This window comes from Melanerpes formicivorus, unplaced genomic scaffold, assembly GCF_026170545.1.
Source record: "Melanerpes formicivorus ecotype bairdi unplaced genomic scaffold, bMelFor1.0.p_v2 SCAF_36, whole genome shotgun sequence".
Lineage (NCBI taxonomy): Eukaryota > Metazoa > Chordata > Aves > Piciformes > Picidae > Melanerpes > Melanerpes formicivorus.
Window position 1 is genome coordinate 6,803,313 of NW_027142388.1, and position 14,015 is coordinate 6,817,327.

At 40.9% G+C, this 14,015-nt stretch overlaps 1 protein-coding gene across 1 annotated transcript in view; it reads right to left on the minus strand.

Annotated features, from left to right (window-relative positions):
• Window positions 1-14,015, minus strand: part of TMEM132C (transmembrane protein 132C) — a 220,660-nt gene that overhangs the window by 85,252 nt on the left and 121,393 nt on the right. Inside the window, exon 3 of the mRNA XM_068157429.1 lies at window positions 12,954-13,100. Coding sequence (XP_068013530.1) covers window positions 12,954-13,100 — 147 coding nt within the window. The remainder of the gene's footprint in view (window positions 1-12,953; window positions 13,101-14,015) is intronic.

The window sequence follows — 14,015 nt, forward strand, 5'->3', positions numbered from 1 at the left end:
CAATACTGTCTTTTAAAATTTAAATTACATTTAGTTAACAAAGACAGAATGACTTTTGGCATCATTTCCCTGCATCTAACAATCACTTCCATTCACTTACACTGCATTTTTTCCCGCTAGATTATTGTATATAGTTGGTAGCTCTCTTCTTACAACGTATTTAGGAAGTACAAGCTGTTCCAAAGTTGTTACTCAAGAGCAGAACTCAAAGAGAATGGATCACCTTCAGACTTCAATGAATGTTGAAGCAGGCTCCAAATTCAAAACTTGGTTATTTCTTTCTGTCCCGAGAGTTAGGTATTAACTGCTAGTACAAAACTGTAAGTTCTGCTGTTGTCAATTCCAGACACAGCTTTTCAAGGCTTGTTGTTGAGGTGTGGCACTCAGAGCAGGGTCAATGAAATTAGTATTCCTCTGGGAGCAGGTAATGGTGAAGAGTTCATACCTGTCAAACGTTTACATAAGAGCCTGCTCACGCACAACATGGGCAGCGGGGTTTGTAAAAGCCACTGGCCTCAAATGTTCTGGGTTCTGCTCCAAATGGAAGTCTGCCCCATGACTCTGGAGGTACTTTCTGAGATTTCTCTCCTCTCCTCTCCTCTCTCCTCTCTTCTTTTAATAAACCCAGAAGATGAATTTTTATGTGATGCACAGTGAAGCACAACAAATCTCTATTGACTTGCATCATTGAAGGATGTGACAATTATATGATGTTTGATGACTGTGTGTTTCATAGTCATCACCTCAGCAGTTCTACCAGCCCCAGGAATACTGAAAAGAGCAGGAGAGGCTGTCTCTCAAAATAATGATCATAGCTTTGATTAAAAGATCATGGCAACAATCTCTTTCTCAGATGGTTCTGGACCTAATGCTAGGAAAAGCTGAGTCGCTAGCCAATTCTCAGTGATCAAGTGCCCTACACTTGCCATGACATTTCTAGGTTAACTTTCCTAAGTAAGAGCACCATTGGGAATGGCTTGTGTTTACTATGAGATTAAATAGGATTCATCTGCAACGCACTGGAGTTCGCTAGCTTATTGTGAGGAAATCACAGCAGGTATAGCCAGGCTGTGAAACTACACATGCCTAGATACCCAGAGAGATATGCAGCAACAGATAAGATCTGGTTTTAAATACTCCTTCCCAGCCAGTCTCATTAAATTTCTGAATATTTGTCAAGACACAAATTGACAAATAGCATCTCCAAGTGGAGAGTCTCATCATCCCAGCACACGTTTTCAAAGATGACAAAAATGTCATCAGAAATTATAATCAAATGCAATTAAAACCTCTAAACCTGTAGCTGAACAATTGCTAAACTAACCAGAGAGATTCTTTCCTCTGGGGGTTGTCAGCGGGCATTGCTGAGCTCTGATTTGGCTTAAATCTGGTAGTCCTGATAGAGTATTTCCTACAAATCAGACATACATCAGACACCTCTTTTGTTTATTACATCCCAGTGAGCACAGCCATATAGAAGCTGTAAACTATTTTGGCTAAGAGAAGAGATATAAATATTGGAATTCCTGTTAGCTGGCCTATCAGTAATGGACATCTTGCTTTCAAGCCATCCAAAGGCATCACTAAATATGCCAGCCTCATTAAAAACAGTCGAAATCGGAATGAATTCAGTGGCTGAGGTCACTCAAGTACTCTGGCAGAGTCATTATTGAATTTCTACCAGTGTGATTACAAAGAGTGGATGCTCAGTCCATTAATTTGCAGCCTGGAAACCAAAAATCAATGGGGTGCTACTTAAAACTCCTTTTGTAATAATTACCATCATGTATGCAGGTATACATATGAAAGGGAAGTATGTAAGCTGTTTTTCACAGCCTTGCACCAGAAAGAGATTGTCTAGTTTTCTGAGCTGTGTGTCAGAGAAAAGGAAGGAGAAAAGAGTAAAAATTTAGTCTGAACTTGGGGTGAAAATCAGACTGCAACTGACATTTTCCCATGTGCTCTAAGGAAGCTAAGGTTTCTTCCTTGGAAATTTAGCTGGGACTCAAAATCCTGACAGACAATCAGGAAGCAGCATTGATCTACCAACAAAGAAAGCAGCCCTTCTCTTTAATAAACTTACTTCCCTAAGAAATTACTTGTTGGTAAAATAACAGCAAGAAAGTTCCCCGAGTTTTTAGTGAATGGTAGTGGGACAAGCTGGTATACATTGCTTCAGCAGACCTACACTGATGTATACTAGTGGCAGACACAGTACTGATCTTCTTTGCTTAAGGAATAAAGTGTATTCCAAAAGCATTGGCAGCTTTTCTATAGTATTCTCACTTCACTTTTCATTTTTAATTTTTAAAGTGTTACAAAAGAACATGCTTACAAATCCTCATTGTCCAGTATTGTCTGCTGAGCAAAATGGAACCCCAGGGGTCTTATTTGGCTGGGGTTTGATGGACTACAACCATATTTTTTAAGAACTCACAGACACCTACTGCCTCTCAAAAGAGCAGCCCACCTCTACCTTGTTCATTTGCCAGGAAATACACAGCATCCTGCAAACACTTCCTGTGTCCTCTCTGACCCATCAATTTCTGTAACAAAAACCAACTCAAACCCAGTGATTTGTAAAAGCACTTGATACAGCTAGACAAATTCTATACTGATTTACACTTCAGGGACTGCACAGCTCTAACAAAAAAAAATAGATAGATAGATAGATAGATAATAGATAGAAAATAGATAGATAGATGATAGATAGATAGATAGATAGATAGATAGATAGATAGATAGATAGATAGATAGATAGATAAAGTTGCCTTCTAGAATTTCAGTATTTGCTGCTATTCACCATGAAGTGATAGTGAAGTAAAACAAAATCTTACTTCATTCCCAGAATGTGAAATACCTGAGGTCTTCCTGTAGCCTGAATTGTGGACAAATTGCAACTTGCAAATGACGACTTGGAGAAGCCAATAGAGTCACCGCTCTTTCTTTTGTCTAAGTCAGCTACATGTGGAGAACTGCAATGATCTCTGATACAAGTTGGGGTTTCGTAGACTACAGGAGTTGCTTTGTCTATAAAAGCCAAAGATTTTTACTTTTTGGGCTTGTAAACACAAATTTATTATCTCTAGCTACTATGCAAAAATGTGCAGGGGGAATTGAATGGGACCCAGATCAGAACAGAGTGTGAGCAGTCCTTGGGTTTGCTGAGTTGTGCTACGTCCAGCTTGAATTACACAAACTGTCATGTTTGCTACCAGTGCTCATATGCTGTAAAGTGTTTGCAGAACAGTAATGATGCTGTTTCACTCAGTCTGAAGCACTGGTAATGTGGCCTCTTAGTAGTGATGCAATGAGTTACTATTATCCCCATATGAACCAGCAGAAGTTTCAAACATGCTTCACCCCAGGAAACGGATGCACTCAAGTATTTTCAGGCAGAGACACAGAATTCTTTAGACAAAGGAGGTGATTATTTATTACTGTTATTAAGAGAGGGAGTGTTGGCGCTGGTTAGGAATCTGCATCATATTGTACAAACAATAAACACGCTGCCCACTGCTACAGCAGAAGGAGGACAGCAGATGGATGGAGACAGACAAGAGTGCATGCGAATACTGAAAGAAATACTGGAGCTGTAGAACAAGAGCTGTAGATGTTAGCATCCCAGTTGTTGCAAATATCTTTTTTTAAGAAGGCAACTGAAGAAGAGCAAGGTTTTCTAAGCATGAGATGGGACTGAGGGGCTCAAAGAAGGAACACACCTGGACTGATGCACAGACAGACCAGGTCTGCAGACTGTTGGAGTTCAGGGCTTCATATAGGTTTGGCATCACAGAACTGGATACTACAAATGAGCTTAAACAAACATCTTATGATCATGTAAGGCTTGATCCTGGTTTAAATTACAAAAGTGAGGACCAGTAGATTAATTTCATTCAACTCAGTGGATCTAAACCAATGTAGAACCGGAGCTAATAAGACCACAGTTGGCTCTGCCAAATGTTTATGGAGACTCAACTTCCTCTATAAACCCCATATCAATCATATAAGTGATTTTAAATGTTAATGTTAAAGTGCTTATAAAATTATTCCTTTATTACAACTATCTCCAACTGCAGGATATGTGATGGATGTAATGGCAGAGGCTAATGAAATGCCTTTACACTCATTTTGAATTTTAAAAAGGAGAGGGGGGAAAAAATGCAGTGTGTAAAACCCACCCAAGTTCTGCCTTTCTATTATTTAGGTCTGGTGGGAGGTACAACAACTAAAGACACAGGATGTGGTCTCTGAAGGAAGAGGGCAGCAGGAGCAGTGTTTAACCATCCCTCACTGCAGGTATACAAGTAACATCAAGTAACATCACTGATATAATTACACACACAGGTCAACTGGGAACAGAACCTAACAATCTGAACCAAAGCGACAGCCAGGAGTGGGGACAGGAGAGCACACACTGCTACAAGTGGGGATTAGGAGCCAACAGAACCAGCAACACATTGTAAAATCCTCTGAGTCAGCAGTTACCATGAGCTGCTGGGTTTCTTACCAGCCTTCCTTAACTTGTAGATGTTACAAGATTTAGCAGCTATATAATAATTTTCCATCTATGTTATAGAGGAGTCATCATTATCGTGTTGTATAACAAAAGAAAGAGAGAAGAGATATTTCTCTTTAAATAGGCAGCAACACATCAGACTAAAGGAACTTTGAGTGGCAAACTAAATCACAGTAAGCCAGTGCAGAAACCTGCCTAATATATTGTGCTTTGTCTAAGGAGACGTAAAGGTCTCAGATAAATGATGATACTTCAACACTTTCAGCTGGTACTGATCCAGCAGAGGCATGAGATTGGGAAAATGTTTAAAAACATCTAATTCTATTTTATGAGACCATAGCTTATTTGTCAGAGGTCTCCCCTGACTACTTTTAAGCATCCTGAGTTGAGTTTTGGTATTATGAAATTCCTCAAGCAGCAACGGTAGAGAGGGCTTGTCTGTGTAAAAAGCTTATTTCAATTTGCCCCACTGAATACTAACAAATAACTTAATCACTTTATTCTAGAAACTTTGGCTTTTGGTGCTTCTTCCTAAATTTTCTTCATTCTTTATCGCCTGACTGATTTGTTTCCTCTGCTCTGAAAGTTACAGAGGAAAGACAAACTGCTTGGCAGTATGATGTGCTATTGCTGAACTCAGCTGTTTATGGCTTTCTGGCAGATGTTTCTGCTTCAAAGACAGTGTGAGAAAAAAATACACATGCAGAAGTTCCTCCCCCCACAACTGTGCATCTTTTGTCTCTTGGCTTCCACTGCCTGCAAATCACAACGAAAGCCACATTACAATAGCTGCTAAGACATCCAAGCAATGCCAACTGTCTCACACAAGTAAGAACTGACCTCACCCCAAATTAGATTTCACGATTTAAAGTGCCCAGAGAAAAAATGAACAGGAGTGTCAGTCCATGAATGTGCTGCACCAGAAAGAGATTTGCACAGATAACCTCACTATGAGTTACAGCTTGTGACATGGAAAGCAATTGGGATTGCTGTGTACGAGAGGCAGAAACACAGCAGCTTTTGGCCGAAGACAAGTGGGATAACCAGCTTCTCCTACTGCATATTGTGGGAGCTCTGCAAAACACATGCTTAGACCTACGTGAAAAGCTGAAATAAGACTCTGTGTTTTCTAGTCACTCACCAAGAAATTATTACTTGGTCAGATACCAAAAAATAATCTTCCCTTGGACATCAGGAATTACAGTTATTATCAAACCCATCTATCAATTGGGAATGGATAAAAAGCTGTTGTCTCGTTATTTCATGATTGCACATCTTACTCTGTTTAATATGTGTGGGGCTGTGCTCCATTTACATAATAATGAAATAAACCAATAAACCAACCTGGCTGGAAAGGAGGGAAGGCACTGACAGCAGCTTTCTCAGCAAGGCTGGGTTATTGCATGCAATGGCTAAGCCTCCAGCATTTGATTTGGATAAGCATGTAAAAAGTTTTTCCAAACTACACAGAACTGCTGAACAAAGAAATGTGATGCTTTCACTCAAGCAAGAAATAAGTGAAGAATGACTTTTCTCTTGGTGCTTCAGTCCTGCTGCTTCCCAACAGCCCCAGCAACTCCAAAGTGATTAAAAATAAAATCTTTTTTTTTTTTAAAAAAAAGTTTAAATAATAAATAAGGACAAATAAAATGAAATACATTTCTTTGAACTGGGATGGAATTTATGTAGAGATCTCATTTAATGTATTTCATTATCTTATATCTAGTAATTAATTTCTTCTCTGGAAGGGAATACTCACAGGAGTGCCTTACTTTTTGGCTAATGCTGTGTTAACTATAAAGACTAATGGAGAATTTTTTGAATGGTCAGGATTCAGTGTAACACTGGTTGGCTTGAAATCCAATATGACAATCCATTTCAATAGTGCCTAACAACAGGCTTTCAAAAACTTCATCTTAGATCTTGCTTTGAGTTTCAAACAGGAGAGAGAATGTTGCAACACACCTGATAAGAGAGAAAATACTTTCAATGTAGTATCTTCTACAACGCCTGTGCAGACCCTGTTGGTTTTCTGCCTCAGCCTTGGTCTGATACAAAGCAGGTATTTATGCTGATGACAAGTTCAACACAAATTTCTACTGAAACAATTAACTGATAATAATGGTAGCATTTATTTGGATTATGGTAAGGCCAACACTCTAGATATGGATCAGGGCCTCACAGTGTTAGGTGCTAGATGAAAACTAGACAGGAGTGTTGTTGCTATGACAGTTACTATAGTTTTCTCAAATTTGGTCCTTCTGAACTTGCATTACTGAAAGGATTGAAAAGAAAGGGTCCTTCAGGCTCAGCAAGAGTCCTTGTCCGTGAGGGCTCCTGCCGAATTCACTTTTCCTTAATGCAAGCGAAGGGTGCCCATTAAGTCAAACCCACTCAGGACTCCTAGGGTTCAACAAATTGTCCTGCTCCCACAAGTACCTGGTAAGACAGTAAGGAGTAAGAAACAAATATTCCCTCCAAGACAGTTTGTACAGACACTTTCTTGGACACTGCAGCACAGTGAAACAACGGCAACAGAGCATCCGCCTCCTTCCTGCAACAGCCTACTTCTGAAAGAGACATGAGAGACATTCTTCATCCTTCCTCCCTCCCCACCTCGAGGCTTAGATAAACACTCCTCACATTCAAAGCAGCAAAAAAGGAGCCATATGAAAGGCTCCTTTGGGAAGCAACCTTCTAACCCTAGTCTTCTGTGCCCTAGAAAAGATTTTGTTACAAGGCTCAGCTGGCTGATCCTTCACCATATGTGCAGATGTCCAGTGTGTCTTTGGCACCTACAGTGTATGCTGGAGACATCTGTGCCCTAATTTGACCTGAAGCAGGCATCCTAACAGAGAGAGAAATCTTAAAATGCAAAGACAGCAGGTAGAGATAAATTATTCAGGAAATCAGATGAGAAAAGGTGGAGGAAGAGGATATTTCAAGCAGTAGGTAAAGGCTTAGCTATATTATTCCTGATACTGTTACTGACAGCTACATGCAAACACTCCCATGTGTCATTTTAAGCAGACAGATGCACATCACAAGAATGATTCACCTTGGAAGCTCTGAGGACTGCACTGTAATTTGCCAGCAGCCTAAAAGACTGCACCTAATTTGCACCAAAATATGCATGCTGCTTAAAACAAAACACTCAGGAGGCTATAATGCTTGTTCACATGTGACTTCCTCATAAATTAGTGGAAACTGTTTCTGTTTCAGGATTTAATGGTAAAAGAGAGCCACTGCTGACACCTTGCTCTCAAAGTATCTTCACAGTCTGCGCAAATCATTTTCTGCAGACATAGATGTGACCTCATGAAGATGTATACAATTTCTCCATCATCTACTACTAGAGCAGAGCATGGGCCATCTTGGCTCTGATCCTGTCTCAGTCAGAAAGATAAACAACAGCAATGAAAAAAATCCTGACCTGTCACCACCAAACATCTGTGCCCTTGTGAAAATCACGTTCTCTGCACGGTTTTGAGGTCAGCAGACACCACTGCCACTCTGCTGAGCTCTGCAAACCATTCTGACCCAAAACTGTGCCAGGGAAAGATGACCCAGATTCCAAATTAATTAATAACATCTACCCTGCCCATAACATGTGAATGTTCATCTCTGTGTCCATATCTTGGGCACAGACTGTCTTCAGGTATAGCCAACCACACACATTGCACCACTTAGAGCTTCTCAAGTTTGACTCATGTTGTAGGTGTACATTTTACTTTTACATTCACAAGAGAATTCACTTCACTGACATCCTTTGGAAGCATATGGTGCTGCCAGACAGAGGAGAGACCTGCACAGAATTGTAATGGATTTGTTGCTTTCCTCCAAGTCCTGATGATATGAAACACAACCTGGTAGCATCGTTAGCTGTTTCCATGTGAATGAAATGATACCCAGACAGCCTTTAAAAGAAAGAAACAAACTGAAAATTATGCGTGTGCATGTGGCAAGAGGGAATAAGTGATTGTGACATAGTCTGAAATATAAACATAACATCTGGAAGCACTCTTCCCAAGCCTGCCTCTTTATCAGACAGATGGCTGGAGAGCTGTAAGCCCATGGGCCTCTCAAAAGGTTCAAGGCCAAGAGGATAAAGTGCTACATCACAGCAGTTTTCCATTATGTCAGTTTTTCTAAATGTCTTCGTTCTCCCACACTCAGTTTCTCTAGCCTGTTGACAGAAATCAAAAGCACTGGGTGCCTCCAGTCCTCCAAAACCAAAGTACAACATGCACAGGCAGAAATAGCAGCCCATGAACAGCCTGAAAGCAGCCTGTTCCAGCCCACTTCCAGGTCTGAAGGGGCAAGAGGAGTTACACCGAAATTAGCCCCAGTCACTGCTGCTTAGTTCTTGACAGTGCAGTTGTGGGATGGTCTGGCTTTAGCAGAGAAGCCAGTGTAAGAAATTCCCCTAACCCTCCTTGCTCCTACCCTTAACCCATGCTGACAGCATACTAGCAGGTGGAGGTGTGTCAGTAAAACAAACGAATGACAAAAAACCCCCACCCACAAATAACCAAACCAACCAACCAACTAACAACAATAATAATTTTAAGCCAAATAAAAAGTACTTAGGTTAAAAATCACCGTTGCTCTTACACCCTGTGGTGCCCATCCAGAATAAAGCCTTTTCACTGAAGCTGTTCTCAGGGTAGATGTGGTATATCATAAAGCAACCACACAAGAATTAGGCTGGAACCAAACAGAAGGAATACTAAGATTTGGAAATGGTTAACAATAACCAAAAATATCTCTTCATCTTAAGTGCAGAGTCCTGCATCTGGGAAAGAATAACAAACTGCACCAGTACTGGTTAGGAGGTGATTTGCTGGAGAGCAGCCCTGTGGAGAAGGACCTGGGAGTCCTGGTGGATAACAGTTTATCTATGGGACAACAATGTGCCCTTATGGCCAAGAAGGCCAATGGGATCCTGGGGTGCATTAAGAGGAGTGTGTCCAGCAGGTCAAGGGAGGCTCTCCTCTCCCTCTACTCTGCCCTGTTGAGACCTCACCTGGAATATTGCATCCAGTTTTGGGCTCCCCAGCTCAAGAGGAACAAGGATCTACTTGGAGAGAGTCTAAGGCAGAGCTACCAGGATGATTAAAAGGACTGGAGCTCTGCCCTATGGGGAGAGGCTGAGAGCCCTGGGGCTTTTTAGTCTGGAGAAGAAAAGACTGAGAGGGGATTTAATAAATGCTTATAAATATCTGAGGACTGGGTGTCAAGAGGGAGGGGACAGGCTCTTTGTTCCACCCTGTGACAGGACAAGGGGTAATGGATATAAGCTACAGAACAGGAGGTTCCACCTCAACATGAGGAACTTCTTCACTGTGAGGGCCAAAGAGCACTGGAACAGGCTGCTCAGCGAGGTTGTGGAGTCTCCTTCTCTGGAGACTTTCAAGACCCATCTGGATGTGTTCCTGTGTGACCTGTGCTAGACTCTATGGTCCTGGGGTTGGACTTGATGATCTTTGAGGGTGCCTTCCAACATCCTGTGATCCTATGATCTACCCCAAGGACACATTTCAAAGCTACCAGCTTTCCTCCAGAGACAAGAAACAAGGGAAAACAAGTGACAAAGCAGTAGGCTAAGACTTGTTTTCACTAATCAACACTGTTGTTATTCTCATCAATAGCTACTTGAATCTCAGCACAAATTGCATTATCAGGCACACAAACACTGCTGATTTCAAGCTGTTTTCAGTTACTTGCTAGAGCGGCAAAGTCTTTCTGAATAAATCTAAGTTAAGAAGCTATGGCTCTTGGCTTTGGCAGCGCAAATTCAAAGAGAAGAAATATTACTGAGAAAAGAAAAAAAGAAAAAAAAGAGTGACCCACTTAAATTGTCAAAATGTAATGGCAAACAATTCTTGATGTGATGTATCTAATACATGTCCCTTGGTTTTTAGTACTTATCTAATGTGAAAGCTTCTAAGTGGTGTTGCATTCAGATAGAAATTGCTTGTTTCAAAGTGCTTACAATGTAATTATATCCACACACTAATGATAGTAGAAATATGCAACAAAAGCAAAGCAACATGGCAACAGAAAGGAAGAATTTTATTGAGTACAGGGTTTTGTTTCCAAGGACATGAAGAGGCAAGAGGGCAATGGTTCTCCATGGTGCATCAGGGAGATTTCCAAGTAACTAAGAGCAGACAGAGAAAGGCCAGAATTTCCTGTCCATGTGCTTAACAACTCACTGTATCACTCTCCCCATTATGGCCAGAATGAATCCTGGATGCAGTTTTATCTGGCTACCACAAAACAGTTTGTAGGAGGCAGCACTCCAACGCACTGAGAATCTATTACCAATGTAGGTAATATTCGGACTTCACAACTAACTGAAATGTGTGACAATACAAGGGGAGAGCCAAATTTCTCCTGCTGGTTGCAACAGAGGAATAAGGCCCAAGTGTAGAAGACCTCCCATTCTCCTTTCATGTTAGCTGTTTCCCTGAGCTGTACTAGAAATAACTGGTCATGTAAAGATGACTAGCTTACTATGGTCTTCTTGATAAGCTCTGGGAATGTTCATAAAACATTCAAGAACTACAAACTTTCATTTACTTGCTTTTCAGAAGCTCTTTTGCACCTCTTTCTTCTTAAATTAACCAACATATTTATGAGCTGGTGAGTTTGCTGAAAGAGAAAATGAGCCTGTGTTGATGCTGGAACTCCAGAATAGCACCCTCACACCTGTGCTGACCTTGCTAGAGAACTGCACATCACCCAACTAAAGTGCACTGCTAAACCAGCCCGAAAAAGCTGGTGACAGAACCAAAAGATCCCATTAGGGACTTGCAACTCTCAACCAAATTAAATTAGCTTAATAGAATATTTGTGCTCTGCACAGAGGGCTCCATGTGGCACTGTAATGACTACTACCTTGTAGACTTTTCCACTAGGATCTCAGTACACACATGCCCAGGTTTCCCTATCCAGCTTTTCCTGGTACATAAACATTTCAATCAATGCCAGGTTTATCATGCTTTCAGAAGACAGCAACTATTTACATAGAGAAATGAAAGAGGTATTAATTAAAACATTGACTTTTATTTGCATAATTAGTGCTAAAAATATTTGCATGGGTTAATTAGACTCTATGCAAATTGGATTGAGAAAATTTAATTTGGGGGTTGACAACCTGACTATTATAGTTCTGCAGTTGCAGAGTCCTAAAGCCATCTTCTCCCTTTCTAAATGTTTTTTTGGTTTTGGTTTGGCTTGGGTTTTTTTACTTCAGGCTCAAGATACATTTTTCCTTTCCCTTTACACTCCCCCCTCCCAGACTCTGCCCTACAAATCTCACTAACTGCAGTGATACCAAGAGTAAATACATTGAATCAGTGAGCTGCTCATGACAAGAGAAATTACCACACTTTACAGGAGGCTAATATTTCCCAGGCACTCTGACTGGGCACAGAATACAAATGTTAGAATCTGCTCAGTTTTTCTGTACCTGAAGACAGTACAAAACAACTTCATGGGAAAGCAATAAGCAACCCAGCATTCACCCAAGATTTTATGATACTTTTCATTGAGCCCAGGTTTGAGGCTAATAATAAGCATAGCACTAGGGAAGCTTTGCTGGGATCTGCACAAGGAAATGCTCTGAGTAGACCAATGTAGAGCAGAGTGCTGAGAATTCCTTAAGATGCTACCCTGAAAGAGCAAAATAATTTCCACTGAAAGCTGCAATATACAACTTTACTATGTGCTGCAGGAGACAATCATACTTACTAAAAAAGCACTGCTTTTATGTCTGTGAAATAACCAGACCAAGTCTCAAGCACAAACACATTAAACAGGAAAGCTGGCGCTGGCAGGCCAGTTCATACCAGCGCTCCCTGGAGTGCGCTGCTTTGCCTCTGACAGTTACCAGTGAATGGCTTAGCATAGGAACCTCCAGCTCTGGAAGAAGTAATTGTTTGCAAAAGGGGATTTTTCTGTATTACATAAGAGACACTTAAATACTGCAAGGTTTGAATTATCCTGTACCGGTGCCTGGAAGTTGTGGAGGAATTTATTGCTTGCTCTATGAACCAGCCACAGAGGCTGTGATATGTTCAGAGAAACAAGGTCAAAACTATCAGGCCAAAAAATTACGTTGAGTAAAAACCTTTAAAATTAAGGATATTCATATTCATGCCAAAATGACACCTCCTGCCCTCCATCCCCACGTAGGCCTATTCAATTCATTTTTTAATTTAAACTGATGAATTTTATTACCTGGAAACTGAGATGCCCTGTTATAGATCAGCAGATGGTACCCTAGTTAACATAAGTATCTCCAGATTTCCAGGCTACAGGTTTAATAGCTTTGAGTAGTGGTAATATGAGCCCTAAGTCTTTCAACCAGTGAATGGAATCATGGATATAAATGAGTTTAATGTGCTGAGAATATGAGGTTTCATACCTGTTCCTTGAACTTGGCGCTATCCTCTGACAAATAACTGTCGTGGTTGAGTGCTTTCCACCATTCCCCACCTCTTGTTTCACGTCCCACTGCCGGGGGTCACTTGTCTTTGCACTGAGAATGTTCACACCTTTCTTCACCTTTGCCCTGTTGGAAATAGCAATTGTAAAAAGTTTACAAGAGAGTCATTCAGGACTGCGATCTGCCAAATGTAGTATGGAAACCTTAACGCATCACCTTAAAGCCAAGGATTAGATATGTCTCTAAATTCATTAGTTAATATGAGAGTAGGGTCAGGAAGGCAGATCTAAGACAACATATCACGTAGAATCATAGAATCATTCAGGTTGGAAAAGACCGACAAGGCAGACCTTCATTGGACAGAACTGGCTGTGTGCCTTTACATGTTCTGCCAACGGCAGGCTGGAGTTATGATGAGGAATGATGAAGTGTAGGAAAACCTGCACTCAAGAGTCTTTTCTCTATTTTGCCAATAATTTCTCCCAAAGATAAGTTTGTCCCAACACAAAAGACTCAGGAAGGTTCTGTTCATCTCTACCAAGACAAACGTGTGTTTTAACTTTCCACAGAGGAATAGTTCCCTGGAGGATTTAAATAACATCTTTTTATTCCATATGATATTCTTCTAGATACCAGTGGAAAGGTTGTTGCTTTTCTGCCTGAAAAATCCCTCTCTGTGACAGATTCCCGAGGAAATTTCTGTTTGAGCTCTCCAGCCTGGGGAGAATATAGCTGTCGGTTAAGACAAGACTTCATAACTCAGAAATGTTCTTATAGGATGCAATTTTCTGCCACTGTTATGTCCTGTGGAAAACTTAACTGTGTTTATCTAGTGGTGCTATTAGCAGCAATAACTGTATGGAGGGTTAATTAAAGAGCACTTGCTTAATTAAGGAAGATTTGCATAAAGGACTCCCAGCAAAAAAAGCTATTTGGGTGCAGAACGTTTCACCAGGAATGAGAACTACAGATACCGGCACAGCTTCTCCCCTCAGAAGACAATGAAGGACAAAATTCCACCAACCTCCCAGACTCACACAA